Source organism: Penaeus chinensis, chromosome 25 (genome assembly GCF_019202785.1).
Source record: "Penaeus chinensis breed Huanghai No. 1 chromosome 25, ASM1920278v2, whole genome shotgun sequence".
NCBI lineage: Eukaryota > Metazoa > Arthropoda > Malacostraca > Decapoda > Penaeidae > Penaeus > Penaeus chinensis.
The window spans coordinates 2,912,126-2,936,125 of NC_061843.1; the positions used below are offsets into that span (position 1 = coordinate 2,912,126).

The window sequence follows — 24,000 nt, forward strand, 5'->3', positions numbered from 1 at the left end:
GTTGTTAAAAACCGTTTTACAGATCTCTTTTTGAAAGATTCGATTATACTTCAGTGAGATTCATAGTTATTTATTGACCAAGAAGAACTTTTAATGGTTAGATCTTGCCATCCTGCATGAATTTACAGTCGTTTTGGGTTAGTAGTTTGCTCGTAACTGTGACAATATACATTAGTCAGTATCCTTATTTGAGACCAAAATCGTTAATAGAAACTGACTCTTCTTCCTGTAGTCGGGATGAGCTCTTTTGCATGATTGTTATCTCACAAATTGTTGTCTGTCTTTTATAATCTTTAGCGTAGTCTCACCTGGCCGAAGGAAATCTGTAATTGTGACTTGCATTATGGCATTATACATTGTCGTATGAAAACTGTTGAAGTATCACTCACTCGATAACTGATCAAATACCCAGATTTGAAAAAAAAAAAAAAATGGTGTTGCCTTTTATATTTCATAATTAGTATTTTGCTTTTTTTTTTTCAATTGAGGAAGATATTTATTATATGGGAATTACTTCAGAATAAAGTAATGTTGATTTTTTTCTGTCTTTTTGCCCCGTCGCTTGCTAATCATTACAAGCTTTCTTTGCACGCAGTATTCTTACACTGACCTCCGCACCATAGATTTGATTATGCAAATCTTCGTTTCTTGTACACTGAATCAAGTGTCCTGATTTCCTTTGCAGATGGTGCACCTTTTCTCTCATATTTCCCGACACGATTAGTTGCTAAAGCCTCTCAATTTTATATTTTCTTAAGTATCATTATATTATGTTGATATACCAAAATACATAGCAGTATAAAGGAATGGTGTCACTAGAGTTTAAGGATTTCTACAAGTGATTGCTTAAAGCATTGATAAAGCCAGAGGGGGAATATACCTTGTATAAAACATCGTATTTGTGGTTTCTAGTTCCTTTGAGCCTAACCGTGGCATCCAAGGCAAGCAAACAAGGCCTTTTGTGGTAACTGACGGAATAATAAACATTTATACACACCTGAGAATCATTTTTTGTTCTAGAGGATATTGTAACCGCTAAATAACCTGGGTTGACATAGGTGAATCAAGTAATTTGACCAGTACTGTATGTGTGTGTCTGTGTGTATAAATATGTGTTTCAATATACATAAAGCTTGAGCATTAGTATATATATATATATATATATATATATATATATATATATATATATACATATATTATGTATATATATATATATATATGCACACGTCTAGCTGCACATAAATTGGTGTTTATGACTAATGGTTTTAGAGAGGTGTAATGGAGAGCCAATATTGTAAAAAAAATAGGGTGAAAAGAGGTCTATTTGACGGGGTTGGAAGACTTGCCCGCTCTATCTTTGGGCTCTTAGATGACCGTAGCGGAGCTAAGGTTAAGCGCTTAGGAGCTCAAACAGTGGCCATAAAATATAATTTATCATAGCAATTTACAGCTTTGAAAGATATGGCCAATACACTTTATCATGATAATTAAGGAGATAGCACGGCTTGACTCCCATGAAAGGAAGCTTTCACTCGATATTAATCGGCAAATCGGGAAGGTCAAATGGGAGGTTCAATGGAACAAAAAAACGGATAATTTGGAAGCCATGCTAGAATCGCTAGATAAGGAAATTCAGCGGGCTTGCAAGGTCATACTGATGGCGTTAACAGGTCACGTGTCTCCTCGGTTGTTGACCGATTCTGTGGTAAACGAGGTTCTGCAGGCATTAGGTTTTGGAGCTGTAATTATGGATGTCGCCAAAATGGAATTGGGTAGATATGGTGATGAGTTAATCTTCACTATTACACCCCATATTCCCCTACCAGTCAAGTAGGAGTTGACTGAGGTAGTATCAGCTCCGTTACTAACAGACAAGGGATTCATTGCATTAAGGGATTTACCAAATCACATAGCTCAAACTGACTCTGAGGTTATAGAGTTTAGCAAAGGAATGCTTGAAGGGTACACGAAGTCAAGTGAAATTATGTTGTGCTCCAGAACTTTAACATCACCGATCAGTGTGACTGAGTCGTGTGTATGTATGTTGGAGAGACTTCCCAGGAGAAATAAGGTTATTCCAAAAAATGCAAGACAGAATGGGTGAAAGGATTCACACTAATCTATAATGATCTAGGTGATCTTTTGTATTCAGTTAACAGAACTACATCGGCATTGTTAAAATATTCAAGCGATAGTAGGTGTACTGTAGAGCTCATGATCAATTTACTCAATTTAAAGTAAATTTGGATAAGGTTAATGCCTCTATTAATGGCCTTGTGAAGCAATTGCCTCTGTGGACCAAGATATTGCTGTTCTGTATGGTCGGACAGATCATCATTATGTCACTCAGGTTAACTCATAGGTTTGGGTAATCTTGGAACATATTTTGATTGTTATTAGCCTTTGCTTTACCTTATACCTCTAGAGGAAGTTGAGGAAGGAGAGAGAAAAGAGGTTATTATTGTCAAGGGCGATTGGTTGGCCCAGCTCTCCAACCTCTCTCCCACTCACCTATGCACGTAGACCTATGGAGCCTATGTAAACTATGTTCTGACAACATCCTAATAAGACCAATTGTTGGTTTTCTCTTGACGCCATAGGTCATCCAAGGACGTGTCATTTCTGAGGGGGGCACACCATTACCTAGCCGTTTTTGAGGTGTTGATATACATCCCACCGCCGCATTTTGGCTATCTCTTTCAGCTTTTATTTCAACATGAGGAACTCCTATTGGTTTCAAAAAAGCCACGAATGACATTCCGCTCTTGTGTGGCTTCTTATGAGAAGTCCACACACACACACACACACACACACACACACACACACACACACACACACACACACACACACACACACACACACACACACACACACACATACACACACACATACACACACACATACACACACACATACACACACACATACACACACACATACACACACACATACACACACACACACACACACACACACACACACACACACACACACACACACACACACACACACACACACACACACACACACACACACACACACACTCACACACACACTCTCACACTCACACACACACCTTCACAGGTGCCTCTCCATTTGATCTACCACTGGACATTTGTTGGGGAGAGACAAACTACATAAATACATGTGTCTGTGATATTTTACTTTCATTTTCTGTCTACTGGCACTAGTGTTCTCAGTTGCCTTTCACCATGTAACCTTTACAATTAGTGTGGCTTATACATTAAAGATAAAATAGAGCACATTCACGGCTTTACACACATGCAAACATTGTTTTAATTTGTTTAGTTTATAATATATTAAGTTATTATACAGGAAATATCAGAAGATAACTTGTCTCATATTTCAGTCACTCAAAAATAAAATAATCAATTTTGAATAAAATATTATTGCATATCCATTGCCTGATTTAAAAGCAGTGTAGATTCACTACTCTTAGGACAATATATAAGACAACAAACATTTCACTTTTTATTAATCCAAAACATAGTAACAGTATTTACACTATTTACAACTGTGCCGGTAAAATTATATTATGTAAAAAGAAGAAAAAAAAAAAAGAAAAACAAACATTACTATAACAACTGACACAAAAAGCAAAACAAGACATTTTACTTAGTATCAGTTATTTCATTTTCTTCAATTTTTTGTATCATACATCTAGTATCTTTAATAGCAATAACATTAATTAATAAATTCATAATGATCTGTAAACCATAAAAAATCAAATCAACAATTTCAAAAGAATTCTATTCAGCCAATTATGTTGCTTTTAAATATAAAACAAATTGGTCATTATATTCAGAACAATTTTTATAAGAACAATAATATTAACAAGTTAGATTTTTTTTGCAACAAATTAACAAAATCATAATAATCTTCACTAAATTATAATAATCTTCACTCCTATATCTTTAAGCAATTTCTTCATAACATAAATTGCAAGTCAATTGAAATTCTACATCATCATATATTAAATAAATTTCACAAAAAAATACATCACTGCTAATGGAGTCTTTAACAACACCTTGTCAATGTCTACTCTTAAAACCATCCAACCTTCTGACCATTAATCTTCTTGAATTTCTGTTGACTGAGTTTATCAAAAATAAGGAGGCCTGATGCTCTTTCAATAGTTTCTAGAGGAACCTGAAAAGGGTAAAAACAAGATTTTAAAATTCTTAATGTTAACCCCCTGCCAACAGGTATGACGTGTAGGCACGTGCTATGCCCACTGTGAGTACTTGTTTGATTGTTTTTACATATAGATGGTTACATTTGTACTAAGTCACCAATGAGCCTGTTACGAGTACTGCCTGTCTCGCCCGTTCACCCTTTTCTTTGATTTATGAAATATTTTACGTTATCTTATTTTGCTGTTACTAATGTTAAAAATCATTATAATAATTATAATGTTTATAATAAAAATAACACCACTGATATTCATGGCACTAGTAAAAAATACGTTTTTCCCACCAATTCAAATCAGGTACAGTCACAAGGTCTACTAACTGACTCCTTTGTGGCTGAGCACTAGCAGAGCCATCTATGGGCAGACATTTCACAAAAAAATATAGAAAATAGGCATAGCATTTTCCCCATTTGATGTTCATTTCCCCTGGCGGCATTGGGTTAAAAATCAATTCATATTTGCATTTCTTCCTACATTCTGAACGAAATGCACATATGACTCCCTTGCTCAAATAAATGACAAGAGTCAAACTGCAAATATCTGTTAAAGCTTTGAAATACCCGGCAATTAAATCTTGATAGAGTTACAATACACTTGTAATGAGAACAGAACACTGCGAGGAATATGTGTTGAAAAATCTTCAGCTGAAAATGAAGGAAATGTCAGGCCAGGGTATAACTAAAAATTCCTCCTTGAATATGTCAAAGTAATTTTGTATGGTGGGAGGATGAACAGTTCCACATGACTTGCAGCTATTCTTTAAAAAAAAAAAAAAAAAAAAAAAAAAAAAAAACTACAGCCATTGGATTATAAAGGCAATCACATAAAATATCAATTTTATTACATTTCTTTTTCTCCTATGCTATGCATATCATATTACTATAAATGAGACATTTTCTTGATTTTTCTATAAGGTTATGTATGGCTATAGGCCAGCATGAAGATTGTGTTTAGTCTATTCACAGACATTCTAATCTACACTATTTATAAAAGTCGTGATCTCACATCATTGCAATCACTGGATCTCGATACACATTCTGTCCCTCAATATGAAGACCAATTATCAATTTGCAGAACTATCAATTCTATTTGAAATAAATTTTCCAACAGTGAAACTAAAACTGACTCGTATTTTATTATTCAACACTCAGTGGTGAAATCCTTACTTAGTCTCTTTTATAATAAATTGTATAAATCTAAAACCAAAACAATAAACATGATTATCACTTCAAGAAAGCACTTTATGTCCTAGCAACCTCTTCAACATCTTACCAACCTCATATAATTGTTATTTCAAAATTATTCAAAGACAAGATACCAACTGAACTTGAACTGCATAAAATATAAATAGCACTACTAATTCCCTTACAATTTACCAGTTTATCAACAAAGAAACATTTATTCTGCTTACGTGGAATGATGCAATAGGTACACTATCGTCAATCGCCACATTTGGTAACAGGAAGCACTCTAGGTCCAGTTCTCCTGTATTGCTTTCACAAACAACTACCTAAAAGAAAAAAATTGTGATTGAAAGGAGGATCTTATAGTTCTTTTATGCTCAGACAAGTACATGAGAGTGATACAAAGATATAAATATTTGCTTTTATAACAACTACTTGTTGAATTATATGTATACAAATAATTAGATATAAATATATGTTGTAGAAAGAAGCCAATATGAACAAATTCCTTTTAAAACAACTACTTCTTAAATACCACATATACCAAAATACATATAATCAAATTTAAATAAATCATATTAAAGGAAACCATCTCTAACTTCAAATCACTGGAATATTAACAGTTCTCCAAAAATAGGAATATATCATTTTTCTCTAGAGTTCCAGAAATTTGTAACAGTTGTCAAAAAATACGAATATACTTTTCTTCTCTAGAGTACCAGAAATTTGTAATATTATCATCAGTGAAAATTACTATAAAACTATTAAACACTACTATCAGTCCTTGCTAAGATCATTTATATGGATTTTAGAAACATAAGCTAGGTACTTCCTGCCAAAAACAGAAAGGTAAGGGTGCATAAAACTGTTCAAGCCACGATACCTTAAAGAAATAAGTTGGGACGGATATACATACACACGTTGTCTTACTTTATAGAAATGGGTTGGGACGGAAAAATACACACACTGTCTTACCTTAAAGAAATAAGCTGGGATGGAAAAATATACACACTTTGTCTTACCTTATAAAAATGGGTTGGGACTGAAACATGATTCTGGCCAATCACTTGATACTTGACATAAAGCTTGCCGTCCTCTTCACGTCTAAAAGGAAACTTGGGTTATTGGAATTTTATCTTCTAAAAAACGAATGTTAAAATAACAGCTTAGATATCTTGCAAAAGTCAAAAAGTGAGAGAATATGAAAGAAAGGTTCTACTTAATTAATATAAAGACAGGAGAGATCATGTACTTACTTTCTGCAAGTGAGTTAATTCATTCACAGATTTTGAAATGAAATTGAGTATATTGTGAAAGTATCCTACAATGAGAACACTTAAAAGCCTACAAAGAGAACACTTAAAAGCCTGTCTTTAAATATAGCTTTATATGACCAGGGCAATTCAGTTGTGACAAACTGAACTATTACACAACATTCACAAATCTAACACCTGTCGAATCTCTTACATACATTTACTTTGCTGACTCTAGCAAAATGAACCATGAGAAAAATCAAAATCTAAAGTAATTTACCAGAAAACCCACCTTGGCAAGAACAGGGGTCCAGTACATACATAAACATTGGCATAACTCTTTGTCAACTGTCGACAATACTGCTCCACGTCATTCCACTTGTCCCGGTTAAACCCTCTTCCTACCTGCAAAGAACCTTTATACTTAATGCAAAATATCATCTTGAAACATACTGTATTCATGTACAAGTTAACTAAATGCAATATCATGTAAGTTCATAGTATCATCATGAACAGCTGTAAATAATTTGCATATCTACTTCATGTAGATAACATTACCCTATTGGAAAATTAAGAAATGCTAATAACAAAGCCAAAGACAGGTATGATAAGGAAACATAGTTTAGTACTGAAAACTGATATTTGTAAAGAAATAAACTAAAGGGTTTGGAAAGAAAATCTGAAAAAAAAAGTTAATAATAATAATAATCTTCTCTTCTACCAATAAAGTCTTAATCCCTCAGGGATGAAATAAGGCAATTCCTGTATTTATATATGCTGGATACGGAGGATATTATGGGCAAGTGATATATAAGAAAAAACTTATTATAAATACCCTAATTTGAAGAATCTGGGCTGAAATAATCTTTACTGAAACTTGTTAACTCCCATTGTGTATGAACATATATTTGAAATTTGCCATCAATCAGGAGTTTTAGTTATGCTGAAAAAAACAACATTATCCATTTTTTCTTTATGTAATTTCAATTCTCTATCTTGTTTTAACCCTTGTTTTTCCTTAAGCCTTCTAAAACCAATGCCTCTGAAATATTTCTGAAAAAATCATTAGATATTGGAATACTACTTTTTGTTCTAAGGTGCCTACAGTGCAATCCTTGATCTGACATTGGAACTACTGTTTAGAAAGGAATGAATGAGAATTATTAATTCTTTTTGTACACACAGTAAATCATGTTAATATCTTTAAGGTGGAAGATATGAAAAATTCTGAAGGCTTTTCATCTATTTTGAAAAAATGCCAAACTAATATGAGAACAAGACAGACTAGCATTATTAAGTGATTTTTTTTTTTTTTTTAAATCTGACCTATTCATTTTGACAATTATCCTATAACTTCCTTTTTTTGGGGGGTCCAATCAACTATCCTTCACACATCCTTGTTGCTAATCCTAAAACTTTTGCCCCAAGACCTCTCATAATAATCTACTCAGTCATCCTGAAACACATTTGTGAAAAGAAGCAGATGAGGAATACCCAACCACTCCTAATATTAGCCAAAAGAACAAGGAAGAATCATGCCTGTTCCCAATAATGCTTTTACAGTAAAACTGATGTTCTTGTTAGCACATGTTATTAGATCATGTCTATGTTTTTTTTTTCTTGTTTAAGTATGAGAGTAGTATTACCTTCTTTCCTTTTTCATTCTTGGGTTTTAACATCTCTCTACAAATACCAAAGTCCCTATGTGTCCTGCTCACTTTACCTGTGTTTTCATCTTTCTCGCTTCAGTAAGGACAGGGGGGTAGAAGGTACCTAGATCAGTTCTATCACAAGAGGATAACACATCACCTGAAGAATCGACCTGGAAGGATTACTTAAAGTACAGAATGTTGCATTCATACAGGTTTTCATTTCTGTAATAACCCCTTACTGTGGCAACAGAGTTAGGAGGGTAGCTTGTTCAAAAATTAGTGTGTAGTCATTTTACCTGTGGTGACATATTAGAAAGGAGGAAGGTTTCATTGCAATCCTCCTGGGATCGGCGATGATTACCAGCTGCAGCTAAATGTCCTCGATCATAACCACTCCCTTTGTAATCACGATTTTCAGATCTTATAAAAGGAAGAGATAAGAAATGAGGGATAAATGAGGCAGACTGCAGAGTCTATATGTATATCTTATATATATATACATATCAGCTTTATCAAATGGTCACAGCTAAAAAACATATTGTTAAGGTATAACATACAAAATTACATAATCTAACAGACTACTGTCTGTGGTAATGTAACTACCAAAACAATAGAAATCTTGTTTTCAAAAGCTTACAAAACTATCATTCACCACCTTTTCCCCTCATAACAGTTCTCCTCCTCCTAAATGTCACCTATCACCTATCCCCTCCCATTCCCCCTCCCCCTTTCCATCTCACTCTCCCTCCATTTCTATTGCCTCCTGCTCAGTTTACCTCTGATGCCCTCTCTCTTTCCTGCCCTCTCTCCCTCCCCTGTTTCTTCTTTGCTCTCTCCCCCTCTCCTGCTCTTTTCATGCCCTCTCTTCCTCTCCTGCTCCTTTCCTGCTTCTCTCCCCTTCTTGCCATGTTCTCTTTCTCTTCCCAATCCTCTTCCCCCCTTTCCTGTTCCTCTCCTGTCCCTTCTTCTAATCCTGATCCTTCTATTTACCCTGCCCTCTCTCCCTCTACACCCATCCCTCTCCTTCCCTTGCCTTCTCTCTCTCTCCTGTGCCCTCACTCTTTCCTTTGCCCTCTCTCTTGACTGCCCTGTTTCCTTCTCTAGCCCACTCTCCTACCCACTCTCCTTCTCTCCTCTCTCCCTCTCTTGCCCTTTTACCTTCTCCTACCCTCTCATTTCCTCCATTCCTACCTTCTATTCCTTGCCTTCTTTACCTCTCATGTCTATATTCCCTTTTTTGCCCTACTCTACTCTACTCTACTCTACTCTACTCTACTCTACTCTACTCTACTCTACTCTACTCTACTCTACTCTACTCTACTCTACTCTACTCTACTCTACTCTACTCTACTCTACTCTACTCTACTCTACTCTACTCTACTCTACTCTACTCTACTCTACTCTACTCTACTCTACTCTACTCTACTCTTTTCTTTTCTTTTCTTTTCTTTTCTTTTCTTTCTTTCTTTTTCTTTCTTTCTTTCTCTCTCTCTCTCTCTCTTTGTGCAGCCTACCTGAAGTACTGATGAACTGAAGTATCTTCATGAAAGTCACTTTTGGCTCTGTCAACACTGGGATTTTTTGCTACACTTTCTGCTGTCAGGTGTTCACAGACCCAGTATGGGATGCGATTTCTTGTATCGTATGACAAAACAAAGTCATTCAGTGATCTTACATTTGACAAACTTGGAAAACCAAATCGCATGATCTGAAAAAATATACATATTTATATACACTGAAAGGACAACATTGAATTAAACAATTAGTCACATATTCTGTAATCCTACAATTCGATATTTACATTTAACATTTCAATTCATAATGAAAATATCACATAACAAGCACTAAAATAAATGGAAAGTATAATGAAATTTCATATACAGAATAATAGAAATTATCTGATCATCTTACAATCATTAAACTTATATTACAAGGATAGACTAACTTCCCATTCCACTGAGAAATACCTGTGCTATCCGTGGAGCATTTGGAGCCGGCAAAGGAACAACATCTGGTGCTTGTGTGTTAATAACACTGCCTTGATGACTAGCCGCTGAGACTGTTTCAATGCCTGGGATGCCAACCCTCACTTTCTCATGTGATTTATTATAGCCTAAGAGCCAGCCTATACTTGTAGCTGTTCCTATGACCGCAACTTGCGATATTTTACGAAACAGCACCGACATTGTTTAAAAAAAAGCAATGCACCTGAAAGGCAATTGTATAACATTAGTCTTCATATTTCAAGATTTTCAATTGATGTTTCTTCAATACACTCCCCAGCTAACAGGAGCCTTTTACTGTGATAGTTTTGCCCATGACAGTAACAGTGACCATGAAGTATAGCATGCATATTACAAGTAAGAGATGATAACAAACATTATTTTCAACAGAAAAGGCTCTCTGCTATGCAATTATCTAGAACAGGACACAAGATCTAGGAATATAGATGACACTGCTTTATAAAATACCAAAATGATAATCACTACTTCATAAAATGGTGTTGACACATTATGGAAAACAACACATTTTTTTTATTTTTTTTATTATCAGAATTAAATCACATGATGCCACTGCGCTCTGGCAAAGGTCAACAAACCTCCTCCATGTATACTCAACAAGAAAAAAAACAATTCTAATACAACACTAAAAACCTTATCATGCATAACTACTAGTCATTATCTCTTAAATCAAGCCAGTCTATGCATAATGGGTTTATTTTTGATAATTGCTATTATGTAAAAGAATAAAGATATATAAAGTTACTAAATTTTTTGCTCTACAATTTAACAAACAAAATCAAACAATGAAATATATATATATATATATATATATATATATATATATATATATATACATATATATATAATCAGAACTAAACGAACATTTAGAATATTCATTTTACGAAATGATGAAGCATAGACCTCGATATAGCTGGAGTTACTCACATAGTAAGAAGAACCAATAGAACTTGTAATATTAGTTTTATTCGTACTAAACATCGTTGATTTAAACCTTTCTTACAATTAATACCTTATTTTTTCGCTGCCAAAGTCTCAACATATACCGACGAGCCACTCCGGCATATAAGTAATAAGTCTAATGCATCATCAACATATTGAGTGTTATGCATATCAACTTCACTTTTGAGTTGAATAACCTTTACAGTCATCCAGTATTAAGCACATACCGACTATCCCATGGTCCCCCAAAGTCCTAATGACATCTAATTCCTTAATTAACCACCAAATTACCTTTAATTTAAGTAGAATCAACAAATACACGTGAAACACTAGCAGCTCACGTCCCTTGGAGTGTTATTGGAGGCGACCTGACTATAAATAAGGAACTGGGAGATAAAATAAGAGTTAAATAAAATAAAAGAGAGAGAAAAATTGATATATGATGTGCAAATATACTATGAGATAAGTAAGGTGAAGAACGTGGGAGATAAGTAAAGAAAAGAAAGGGGAATAAGATAGAATTATAAGGGTTGGTTTTAAAGTCATTCCGGGTGACTTATAAATATTCTTTTAGTTCTGAATATGTATAGATTCTTTGTTTGCTTTTGTTTGTTAATATGTAGAGGGATTAGTGTAGAATATGTATGTATATATCTCTAATAAGACCTTGCAAATACGAGGTTCCCTTGCAAAGATTATTCTTTTATATAATCAACCATAATATCTGTATAATCCTTGATGAATAATCTTTAATTTTTGACAGGATGTTATATGTATTATCATAATTATTTACTAATGTTTGAAAAATAGCGTATTATGTTCTGAATCTAGGATAACCATCAATAATTATGTAAGGATAATCACAGTATGGAAAAAAAAAATCATACTGGTACTGCTAATAAAGGAATGATAATGACAAATACATCACCAATAACACTAATCGTCCACTCTCAAATAATGATAATAATAATAAAACACACACAAAAAAAATATTCCTGAAATAAAATAGTTGTCGCTAAACTTCTTCCGTTTTCTATAACGTTAAAGAAGACAGAAGTTTTGGCAGGAACATAATGTCATTCCACACCAAAATCTTCTTGAAAAAAGCAAATCGAATAGAGATAATTTAAGAAAAAGAAGAAGAAAATAGATTCTGGGGATAGAGACTATTCAAAAGTCTAAAATTCTACAAAAGAAGAGAGAAGAGGAAGATAATGTCATATAAACACGTGGCTATAACGGGACCTCCTGGTAATTATATTATTAATTGTCATGCAATAATAACCTGAGATGTTGTTTCTAAGAGACCTTTTAACCATGTAAAATGCATAATCCTTCTAAGATTATTACGTTTTTCCTTGAATATTTAACTTTTAGAATTGTTCACTGCCAAGACTTGTCGGTTACACAGGCTTCTTATTCATATTTATTTATATAGATTTTTATATAGATTTTATATAGATTTTTACTCTCTGATTTTCTTTTTTTATCAGCATTTACAAACAGTCTAAAACGTAAATTGATATATATCTCTGGGATAGAATTTGCAGAAGTTAAAACGATGTTTATAGTATTTGCTAATGATAAGTGTTTTTTTTTTTTTCATAAAGTTAGATAGTTATGATAATGAATAGATTAATGATACAGATAAACAACAAAGGGGGATTCTAGAAAGTGCGCACCTCAGGAAAATGCCCTGTCCTTTGTGCTCCAGCAAAGGCCATTAACCCCGTCCCCTTTGCCCCTAAATCTTTGTTCATTATTTAATGATGAATTATAGCAGAGAGGAGTAGAAGCTCTATTTTTTTCTGGATTACAGATAGCGGAACTTTGCTGGCCTTTGATGGGGTTGTGGTTAATCACTATTTGATATCTGTTTGTCGTTTTATCCTTCATTTTTGCAAATTGATTTAAGATGAGTGTCATTATGACAGTTTTTGTTGGTTGGAATCAACATGGACTCCAGTTAGACTATTGATATATATATAGTCTGTTCATTCTAGATTAGGGGTTCCTAATCTAGGGGCCACAGGGTATTTTCTGGAGGGGCATGGAGCGGTATAAAAATTAGGACATCGAATTAAACTTTACTTTATCTCCCTGCAGTACCTACGTATAGCTATCTGTAAAATATTAATTAATTGGAATCTTTCTATAATGTGTCATTGTCCCATAGGAATTGATATCATTAATTAATTGGAATCTTTCTATAATGTGTCATTGTCCTATAGGAATTGATATAATTACCGGTATACTATTCATAACTAGCAATACTTAAATCTGAAAAGATACAGATACTGAATGGGGCCATGGAGATTATTATACATTGGTCGGGGGCCACAGAATAAAAAAGGCTGGGAACCATTGGTCTTGATATATAGGAGGCTCCTTCATGGTCAATAATTGATAATGATATTGCAATGTTTGAGTATTTTTTTTTTTCTCTCTCAAGCTTACATTTTTCATAAATTTTTAATTATGTTTCTTATACATTAATAGAGGCATATTTGATCAGAGAATTTTAATTATAGTTATATTTGTTATTTCTCTTGAAACATGGATAGCTGTCAAGCAGACAAAGCTGTGTCAAGATTGGGAATCAATTGTGAATTTTGAGTTATAGTATCTAAATTTTCTTGAATTTATTTTTCCTCAACTCATATTTACTTTTCACATAGACTTTTTTAATCACACTAAAACTAACATATATAATTGGTAAATTGAACTTATATTTGGATATTCTGTTTATGTGAAAGCACCACAGTCTCACTACTGGACATGTGAGGAGTTAATTAGTTTTCATGACCAAGGCATGGAAGGAGATGTTCATACCTTTGCAAGTTCTTGCTTTCATAACACTACCTAGGCTTTACCATTGTTTTTGCTTTATTTCTGCATTACCATGGTAATCATGATAGTTTTTCATCTTGAAAGCCTTACTTTGTTCTTGAAATGATTTAATTTTTAAAAAGTACATTGCAGTGTAGAAAGGTCACTCATTATTTTAGAAAAATAAAAAGAGTCAAGTAATAATACTGTATTACTCAAACTACTGAGCACTAGATCAGTACTTGGGCATCATAACCCACCAAGACACTTTTACATAAAAGAGTAAAGTAAAATAAATAAACTGTCAGAGATTTCAGAAGGTAATGTAAGCATAAGAGAAGGTAATGTAAGCATAAGAGTAATCTGTGTTCATGAGTTTTGAGCCTTGAGATAACAGTAATAGATACAATGGAAGATAACTTTCATGACCAAGCAATCCAATTTATACAGTAATATATTATATGATTCTTTCTTAGCATTGTATGCAGTGCTAATTATCATATGTATGTGACCATATATATTTATACTATATCATATTTTCAAGAATACTTTAAGAGTTGATAATGAATTAGAAGAGTCAGACAGTCATATCTGTGAAGTAGGTCATATTTGAAAAGTAGGATTATATAACTTTTTCAGTATTTCATATGCTTCAGTCTTCCCATTTTTTCCTTCTATTACAGGTGTTGGAAAAACAACATTAGTGCAGAAGATAGTGAAGAACTTAAAAGATGCTGGTGTACCATGTAGTGGATTCTATACCCAGGAAGTCCGACAAGGAGGCAAAAGGATCGGATTTGACGTGGTGACTCTGGACGGCAAGAATGGGATACTCTCCAGGGTCAAGTAAGTTATTATGAATGGAATGCGAAGAGAATGATATTATAGACTCAGTAAAAAAGGAGAGTTTGTAGATTCAATACAAGAAGCCTGAGGTTTTAGAAGCAAGTAGAATACTAAATGCACATCTTAATGCACAATTTTTATATGTATATCATTTAGCAACACCTGATTGACTCTGTAATATGTCTTGGGGTAGTTTTAAATTTCAGATTCTGTTCTTGAGATGTTTTGTCGAGTTTTACATTGTTCTTTTCCTTTCATAATATTAGAATATCTTCACTTGTTTGTTGAATATATGGTAAAGAAAGAATAATACAATAAAGAATTTGTCATGCTTGTATGTGTCATACAGTCATTTTCTCTGCATCTGAAGTGGATATTACTCAACACTTAACCTTATCTTGTAACTCCATATGTATAATTAAGAAGTCATGCATATTTTTGGTGAATACTTATGAATATATAGAGATGTAAATATAGATGTATTATTCTTCATATTTCAAATAATTATAGATTTGCTACCTGTACCTGGCTAGTTTTCTTAGAATTACAATAAAACAAACTTTGAACTGAAGTTTCGATTATGGTTATTATTTTCTTTGAATATCTGGCATTTTTATACTTTTTTTTTTCTTTTTTTTTTTCATTGAGAGTTTTTGTTTCATTATGCTTTTTGTGAAGCTTTCTAGAGTCAATGCAATATTCTTTCTAGTATTTGTGAAATAAACTTTGACATAGCAGTACAATTTTTTTATTCTTTGACATGTAACATACACTAATGTCAACATGAATTGGTTCTTGAAGACATACACAATTATGCTTTCATAAAAGGTCTGTGTGTATTTTTATTAATTAGAAGAGTGACACAAGGCTAATTCACAGACCACAGGATGGCAGTAGAAGGGAGTGCAGAGTTGGCCAGTATGTGGTCGACGTCCCAGCATTTGAATCTCTCGTTCTGCCTCTTCTGCGAACTCAGGTATGTCGACGTTAACATCAAATTTTTTGTGATATTTTAAAGTAAGGATAGTGCAAGCGGCAGTATTGAATAAAAATATATGCCTTCATTTTTTAATTTTTTTAGTAAATGTTGATAATACTTTTAATATGTCACCCTGGAAAATTGAATCTTCTTCTATACACATATATATATGCATATATAGACTTTCTTTCTTTCTTTCTTTCTTTCTTTTACAGCCATCTAGCCCTCAAGTCTTAGTATTGGATGAAATAGGAAAGATGGAAATGTTCAGCCAAGGATTTGTAACAAGTGTACAGAGGATTCTTGCTCAACCTGATGCAACAGTTCTCACAACAATACCAATTCCGAAGGGAAAACCAATTCCTTTGGTTGAGCAAATAAGAAACGGCAAGAATGTCTTCCTAGTAAATGTGAGTATGAATGAGAAATAACTAAATATGATTAAGTCACTTCAGAAAATAATGCATGTTATGACTATCATGATAAAATTTAAACACTAAAGGATTCTTCCATTACTTAGTCCCTTTCTCATATCACCCGTCATATTACTCCCAATATTTCTTATTAAAAGTTAAAAAGTACCCATGAATTACAAATGCAGTTAAAGTATAGTAAAATCAGACCATCATTTCATTGTGGTACAGTTTTAACATTCATAGTCAGGTATCTTGTCTGGTATAATTTATAATTAAATTCCTATTATGACATTTTTGATGTGTAAGTAGACTCGAATATAAGGTGCATATGCTTTGTGATAAGAATGGCTTGCTTTGTGTTTCAAAATCACATTGCATTGTCAACTACTTATTTGCAAAATATGAAAGTCATACATAGCTTGATTAGGAAGCTTCTTAAACTAGCTTATTTTATAAGATAAGATTTTAAGAAATGATGAAAGCTTATCTATTATATACAGTATTTAATGGTATATAAGATGAACATTTTCCACAAGAAATAACTCTAAAACCACAGTAAGTTTTATATACAAAGTTGCAATATTTTTTTTATCCATGAATATATAATGGGAGATTTTAATGTAAATGTTGTTTCTTTGCAGCTTTCAAAGGCAAACAGGGACGATGAGAGTCTCAAGGAGGAGATTATAAAAACGCTGATGTCATCATTGGGAAAGTGATATTTGGAACTTTTACCATGAAGTTCGCGTATTGTATTAAGGCCTTTGAGTGAAATAGAAAAGTAAGCTCATGATGAAGTCATAAAAAGAAGATATATGTTATCTTAACAATTGATATTGTTTTATTATCCTTCATGATTTGGTATGAAATACTGATATTTTATATTTGATATTAAACATATGTGTGGGTGTGCCCATGTGTGCACCAAAAAAAATTTAGAATAGAATTTAGAAAATAATACCTGCTATACTTTACAATTCCCAAAGACTGTAAAAATCTTACCACACAAATTATTAAATATGAAGAGAATTTTAAAACCTGAGATCAAAAGATGAAATATATCCTCCCTAAGCTCTGCATGCATGTCCACAATCCCATACTCATCGTTGTTGTGTGTGTGTGTGTGGGGGGAGGGGGCTTAGGAGATGGAGACTGAGGCTCCACATCATCCTTCCCTCAGTTCAAAGGCATCCTGTAAGGCAGTGTGTTCAGCACCACCTTATTCCTTTTTGCTTTTAATGACATTGTATCAGTTCTACCAGGGGCCCAGTCATCACTATGTGTTGATGATTTAACCATCTTTGTCTCTGGCACATCCATACCAGCTCTCTGCCAGTTCCTTTAGTCTGCAATATCATCAGTATCTTCCTGAGCTTTTGCTTTTCTACCTCCAACTCTTTCTCCATCTTTTTTTCTCACGCACTTGTAGGTCCCCTGCCACGGTCTTCGACTCAACTAATTTTGCATGGTCTTTTTTCCCCTCCTACTTTTTTGTTTCTGCCCGTTCCCCAGCTCCTTCCACTATCCACATTCTAAGGTGTGAGAGCTATGCTGAAAGGATGAAAGGGTGACTCTGTGCCAGTCCTGAACAGCTAGAGAGAGCCATGGGCACGGTATTCCTGTTTTAGTTGTCTAGCCCTTACCCCTTAAGGGGACCCTGAAGGGTGGACCTTTTCTCTCCCCAACATACTCCAGGCTTACCATGGCCAATAATGAATATGTTACATCGTTATTAGGGGTAATGAGGCTTGCCCCTTCATCAAATAACCCTACCAATTCAAACTCTCCCAATTCCCCGATCCCAGGCTCTCCTTTGACCACTGCTCCAAACACAACTACTGCTACCCCCTCCTCAATGCCTACTAGTACATTATCCACCCAAGTCAACACTCAATCTCCAGGAGACATTCCTACTCTCCCATCATGCTCAACTTCATCACCTCTACCTCCACAACTTTCTTCATCAACTACCCCATTCTCCCATATTACTACTTTACAGCCTTTACACCTTTACACCTTTAAACCTCTCCATAATACTACCTCCCTCAACACTACTCCCTCTTCCACACCCCCCCGTCCTTCTCCTACCCCCATCTCTACAAATAACTTAAATACCTTATTTAGCCCAGCCAAATGAGACCGATTTTTCGTGATCCCTCCCACAGCTCCCTACTCTGACAACACTCTTCTCTTCCAGCAATGTCTCCAAAAACAAGTAGGCAAAGTCTCTTTCTGTAGCCAACCCAATCATTCCCGTCTCGTCACAGTAACATCTGAAAACCAAGCTATAGCATTATCAACTCTAACTGATCTCTCTGGTAACCCCATTCCTGCAGAACCTCACCCAACCCTCAACACTTGAACCGGAACTGTCAATTTCCCCCAGCAAACAGCCCTATCTATAACAAAAATTGGTCAGATTGTGGAGAAGACTTACTCGCCTGCCTCACGAGCTATGATGCGATATCAGTACAGTGCTACTCCATTCCTTCCAGAGGTCATCGTAAGAACCCCACTAACATTGCCAAAATTACTTTCCGTAGACAGGACCCTCCCTTTAAATGTTTACATTGGTGGAGAATCCCTCCCTGTCCGACCATATCAACCTCCTCTCCGTTAATGTCAAAATTGTTGGCATTTAGGACATCCTGCCAAGCACTGCCGTTCCAAAGCCAGATGCCCTCTTTGTGATCAACCTGGTCATACTCGATCAAGCTGCTCTGCAGTCACGCACATGTGCCAACTGTGGCGGCCCTCATAATGTATATTATAGGGGCTGTCCCACCTACAGGTTTGAGTCTGAGTTGTCAACTCTCAGATTCAGACTTGGACTCACTCTACGAGAAGCAATGCAGGAAGCACGTCGCCGAAGTTTTTCTTCTCGCTCTGCCCCTCCACCTCCCTACCAAGGCGTTCCTACACTCTCCCCTATACCTATCCCTCCTACATCTTACTCCCCCACTTCTTCCTCCTACCTTCCCCAGTCAATTTCTTTTGCCACTGTAAATCCAGACACTTCAATCTCTATTCAAAACTACTTACTCGAGTCCCAAACTGAAACCGAAACCCCTTATCCACCCTCAAATTCCACACCTCCTGCTCCCTCCGCACTAAAAGTGACTGTCGATACCCATCCTCCTTCTACATCCCTTCCTCCTACTCCCTTCCAACACAGCCCCCCCCCCCCCCTGCTCCAGCTTCACCTACTTTAACCCTCCCTTCATCCCCTCTATCCCTTCCACTCCCTCTTGGATACACACGTGAATCCCTTATGTCTTAACTATGCCCTTCCCCAGATCCTCCACCTCCTGATTCCCCTCCTGATACAACACCACCTCCCCCCTCTCATTTCTCATCTCACCCCCTAGCTCCTTCCCCTTCAAATTCTCCAACACGCACTATAACCGTTATCACTCATAGATCAACTAAAGTATAGCTCTCCTACATATTCGTAGTTTCCGTTCCCACAGACCTGACCTTCGTCATATTTTTTTTTTCTTTTAACCCATCCATTATCTGCCTTCAAGAGACTTTCCTTACACATCCTCCTGTACCCATTCCCAATTACCATTTTGTCTCTTCCTCACACTCCCTTTATATCTCGTCTATACTTATCCATCAGAAATCACTTTATATCATGGCCACATCCGTCTAACACACTCCTATATAATTTCACATTCTGATCCACCTACGTTCCCTATGTTATGTCCCCCTTCCAGTTCCATACATTCTATTGTCCTGTCCACGCTTTGATGCAGCCCGTACCTCTGCTTTCTGCTATCCTCCCAACCTATCAGACATCCTTACAGAATCTAACACTTTCTGTTTTGACAACCTTTTCTCCTTCCTCAGACGCATACATATCCTTCAATTGATCAAACCCCTTTACCTAACCCGACCTTAACCCATTCACTCATCAACTCCTTTAAACTTTTCAATATTAATTTAGATAGCTGACGTATAGCAACTAACCACTAATTCAACCGCCCTTCACTACCCTTTACTATACCTTCCTATAGGTATAGTAAATGTCTAGACCTTAGATGTCTAGACATTTATTCTGTTTTTAACCATTAACCATTGTCCTGGTGAGAACATATATTTTACATTAAAGAAAAAGCTCGCCGCCGCTTCCGAATCTTACTGACTTTTTCCCATATATCCTGGGGCTCAGAACGCAAAACTCTCCTCCATCTTCATGTTACCTTGATCCTCTCTACTCTTGATTATGGATGTCATATCTACTACTCTGCTTCAACCTCCCTTCTTGTTCATCTTGATGCAATCCACCAATTGCGGTCTTCGTTTAGCCCTTGGCGTCTTCCGCTCCTCTCCAGTTGAAAGCTTGTACACTCGCTCTCGTCACCGTCCCCTTCTCTCTCTCCAATGCTATGCTCGCTTCCACCAACTTTCCCTCACCAAACAAACTATCCCACGATCCCTACTCCTTACCTTTGCTTCTTCTCCACGTTTGCCTATTCCTTTCTCCATTCGCATGGAGAAAGGAATGGATAAACCCATCCCCCCTTTACCCCTCTTCGTTTGCTGTCCATTCCGTTCCTCCATGGCTTATATTGACCCCCGTATTTGCTCCTCTGTTTTCCCTGACCCACCAAAATCAGATATTCCCCTTCTGTCCTTCTTGTCCATTTCCTTGACCATGTCTCCATTCATTCCTCCAGTATTCATGTATACACTGATGGCTCCAAACCCACCTCCAGTGCTGGTTTCGCAGTTACGTTCCCAACTCGCACTTTCAAATACCCCCTCCCTCCTGAATCCAGTGTCCTTACTACAGAATTGTACGCACTCGTTTTTGTCTTAAAACACATACTCGCTCCCTTCTTCCTCTTTCACTATTTTACTGACTCCCGTAATTCATTATCGCTCATAAAGTACATGTATTCGACCAATCCCTTTGTCTGTAAGATTCAAAACTGGTTGTTCTACCTCTCACACGCCATAAATCAATCAGATTTTGCTGGATGCTCTGCCATGTTGGAATCCCTGGCAATGAATAGGCAGATACTCTAGCACACTCCGCTGCTATGTCCATATCACATTAACCACGTTTCTCACGTATGCCATCCACGGATTATTACCCCCACTTGCCATTCTAAATCCAGACACCCAAATCTCTACTACTATTCAAAATCCAGACACTCCAAACACACTCCTCCGGCACGTACCCCTCTCCCTCTCGTTCGATTCATTGCATAGGACAAGCTGAACGTTCCACGCCATCTCCTACCGCATTCTGTTTTGCATTAACCTCTTCCTCCTCCCCTCTAATGTAAACCTTCGTTATTCAGACCTCCCCATCCAACTCCACTTCAAAAACTCGAGGACATTCGGAACATTCATGACCCAAGTTAACATGCCTACACTTCATCCATCCTTCTGTCTCTCTGCTCCCATTCCCTCTGCACTCAAGACATCCGTCCTCTCCCTACTCATGTTTCCCCTACACTCTTTCCTCCCACTCCCACCCAACACATCCCATTTCTTCCTGCTTCACCTGCATCACCCCCTCCTTCCGCTTCTACTTGATACACACGTTACTTTTTTCACAACAGCTCCCTTCCCTAGATTCTCTCCCTACTGACATTTCTCCTGAAACTATTATTTTATTTGATTACCCTTAACCCCCCCCCCCCCTTTCTCTTTAGGTTAACCCCTACTTTGCCCTATGGACTTGCAGAATCCCACTTTCCTTGATTTTTATATAATCACACATATTTTTGCATTATCATGGAACGCGCTCCAAATACTCTCTACTTTTCTATTGCTTAATCTTGAGGACATTTCATATCAAGTGGATCGCCGACTGCAGGATAATAAGTGGAGAATAATAAACCAAACTCATTAAATCTATGTGAGTGACAAGACAAATCGAAAACACACAAAAATACACATGGCAGAATAGATCTCTATCTATCTATCTATCTATCTATCTATCTATCTCTCAATATAACATATATATATATATATATATATATACACACATACACACACACGCACGAGGAGAGAAATGTACAAAAGCTACGTAGCACGTCCCTAGGTGTGCCACTCTGAGTGTGTGTGTGTGTGTGTGTGTGTGTGTGTGTGTGTGTGTGCGAGAGAGAGAGAGAGAGAGAGAGAGAGAGAGAGAGAGAGAGAGAGAGAGAGAGAGAGAGAGAGAGAGAGAGAGAGAGAGAGAGAGACAGAGAGAGAGAGAGAGAGAGAGAGAGAGAGAGAGATACACATATATGTATGTGTATATATACATATACACAAATAATATATCTCATCATCAGTCTGAATTAATCCACTGCAGAACGTAGGCCTCTCCCAGTCTTTTCCAATTTTGTCTGTCTTGTGTTTTTGTTTCCAATCTTGGCCCCTAAATTTCGTTATTTCGTCGCTCCATCTTGTCTTTGGTCTGGCGCTTGGCCTCTTTATGTTATCTATAACCCAGTCTGTTACTTTCTTTGTTCATCTGTCGTCCTGTCTCCGAGAAATATGACCTACCCATTGTATATTTTTCTTTCTGATGCTCCCGAGTATATCTTCCACTTTTGTCTGTTCCCTGATCCACGTCGCCTTCATCCGATCTCTTAGGCTAATTCCCAGCATCAACCTCTCCATCCCTCTCTGGGCACTTATTAGTTTCCTCTCCAGTAATTTGGTTGTTCGGAAGCACAGAACTGACATCAATTAAATTGGTTTAGTTTCCCTTCATTCAATGTATTGTGGTTACGTAAGCAGAGCATCGTTTCATCAACCGAAGATTATGAAGCCATTTTTCTCTGATTCGAAGCCATGTTTCCTTGCTTCGAACTCAAGTGCATTATTTTGAGAGGGGGAGGATATCGGGTGAACGGAAAATTGCAGTCCTGGATGAACTTAGTGCACTACTAGTTTGATAGGACCCACCAGCGATACGGAGGGAAGATAAAAGGTAAGCAAGTATACTGTATCTTCCTTTCTTAACTATCTGGAAACAGTCCGCACCTTCAAAGTCAGCAATTTCGCATCGATGGAAGTAAATAGAAAAAAAAAAGTTTCTTAGATTCATTCGCTCAGTCGTTTGCATATATTTTCTGAGTAGTTAATGTTACCGAGAGCGACGCACAGAGATAGAGGGAAATGGACACCGCCATATCATAGAGCATAAGAAATAGCGTCTTAAACAACACCGGTATAGCTGCTCTGGCCTTGTATTTACCTCGAAATTAATATATCCGCTGCATATCACCGCTTAAAGACAAAGTCCACAATACCCTCACAACACCCTGTTGTCGTGGGGGTCATAGGGGACGGGGACTGAGGGCCAATGTGGGGGGATCACCTCTACCTTGGTCCTCAGCCCTCGCCTCAACTAATTTTGCATTTGTCTTTTCTTCTCCCCCTTTCCTTTTCCGTTTTTTCATCCCCTTGTTCTGTACACTTTTCCTAATCGTTAAACTCATTTTTGCCCTTTTCGCCACAATACTTTATCATAATGCTCCCTACTCCGTTAACTCCTTCCCCTTCAAACAGCCTTTACCTTATGCTATGCCCCATCAGCTCCCCCTCCCTACCCTATTCACTACCATACTACCCTTTAGTACTGTTCAAACTGTAACTTTACCCTAATCATTAACTCATTCCTAACCCTTTTCGCTACTCTACTTTACCATAGCG

The 24,000-nt window shown here is 36.4% G+C and overlaps 2 protein-coding genes across 3 annotated transcripts; one reads left to right on the forward strand and one right to left on the reverse strand.

The window, feature by feature from the left end:
* Window positions 1–3,639: 3,639 nt before the first annotated feature.
* Window positions 3,640–11,677, reverse strand: LOC125038745 (endonuclease G, mitochondrial-like). Of its 2 annotated transcripts, XM_047632318.1 has the most exons (9): window positions 11,557–11,677; window positions 10,270–10,510; window positions 9,817–10,010; window positions 8,599–8,722; window positions 8,374–8,472; window positions 6,943–7,055; window positions 6,420–6,501; window positions 5,625–5,723; window positions 3,640–4,170 (listed from the first exon to the last, which is right to left on the reverse strand). In XM_047632318.1, the coding sequence occupies exons 2-9, from the start codon at window positions 10,486–10,488 to the stop codon at window positions 4,066–4,068; spliced, it is 1,035 nt and encodes a 344-aa protein (XP_047488274.1). In that variant the 5' UTR covers window positions 10,489–10,510; window positions 11,557–11,677; the 3' UTR covers window positions 3,640–4,065. The 2 variants fall into 2 exon arrangements, with proteins under 2 accessions (XP_047488274.1, XP_047488275.1); XM_047632319.1 differs by lacking the exon at window positions 8,374–8,472.
* A 630-nt stretch (window positions 11,678–12,307) lies between these two features.
* On the forward strand, window positions 12,308–17,167 carry LOC125038746 (cancer-related nucleoside-triphosphatase-like). Its single transcript, XM_047632320.1, has 5 exons — window positions 12,308–12,516; window positions 14,778–14,940; window positions 15,820–15,916; window positions 16,135–16,329; window positions 16,977–17,167. The coding sequence occupies exons 1-5, from the start codon at window positions 12,480–12,482 to the stop codon at window positions 17,052–17,054; spliced, it is 570 nt and encodes a 189-aa protein (XP_047488276.1). The 5' UTR covers window positions 12,308–12,479; the 3' UTR covers window positions 17,055–17,167.
* Window positions 17,168–24,000: the final 6,833 nt, after the last annotated feature.

What these genes read in the sequence shown, in the direction of transcription:
- LOC125038745 (XM_047632318.1), bottom strand. Translation starts at nt 10,488, where the DNA reads ATGTCGGTGCTGTTTCGTAAAATATCGCAAGTTGCGGTCATAGGAACA. An exon ending in ATGCTCCACGGATAGCACAG is followed by an intron (nt 10,011 to 10,269) that starts GTATTTCTCAGT and finishes ATATTTTTTCAG; the next exon opens with ATCATGCGATTTGGTTTTCC. An exon ending in TTTCTAATATGTCACCACAG is followed by an intron (nt 8,473 to 8,598) that starts GTAAAATGACTA and finishes TAATCCTTCCAG; the next exon opens with GTCGATTCTTCAGGTGATGT.
- LOC125038746 (XM_047632320.1), top strand. Translation starts at nt 12,480, where the DNA reads ATGTCATATAAACACGTGGCTATAACGGGACCTCCTG. An exon ending in GGCTATAACGGGACCTCCTG is followed by an intron (nt 12,517 to 14,777) that starts GTAATTATATTA and finishes CTTCTATTACAG; the next exon opens with GTGTTGGAAAAACAACATTA. An exon ending in GGGATACTCTCCAGGGTCAA is followed by an intron (nt 14,941 to 15,819) that starts GTAAGTTATTAT and finishes GCTAATTCACAG; the next exon opens with ACCACAGGATGGCAGTAGAA.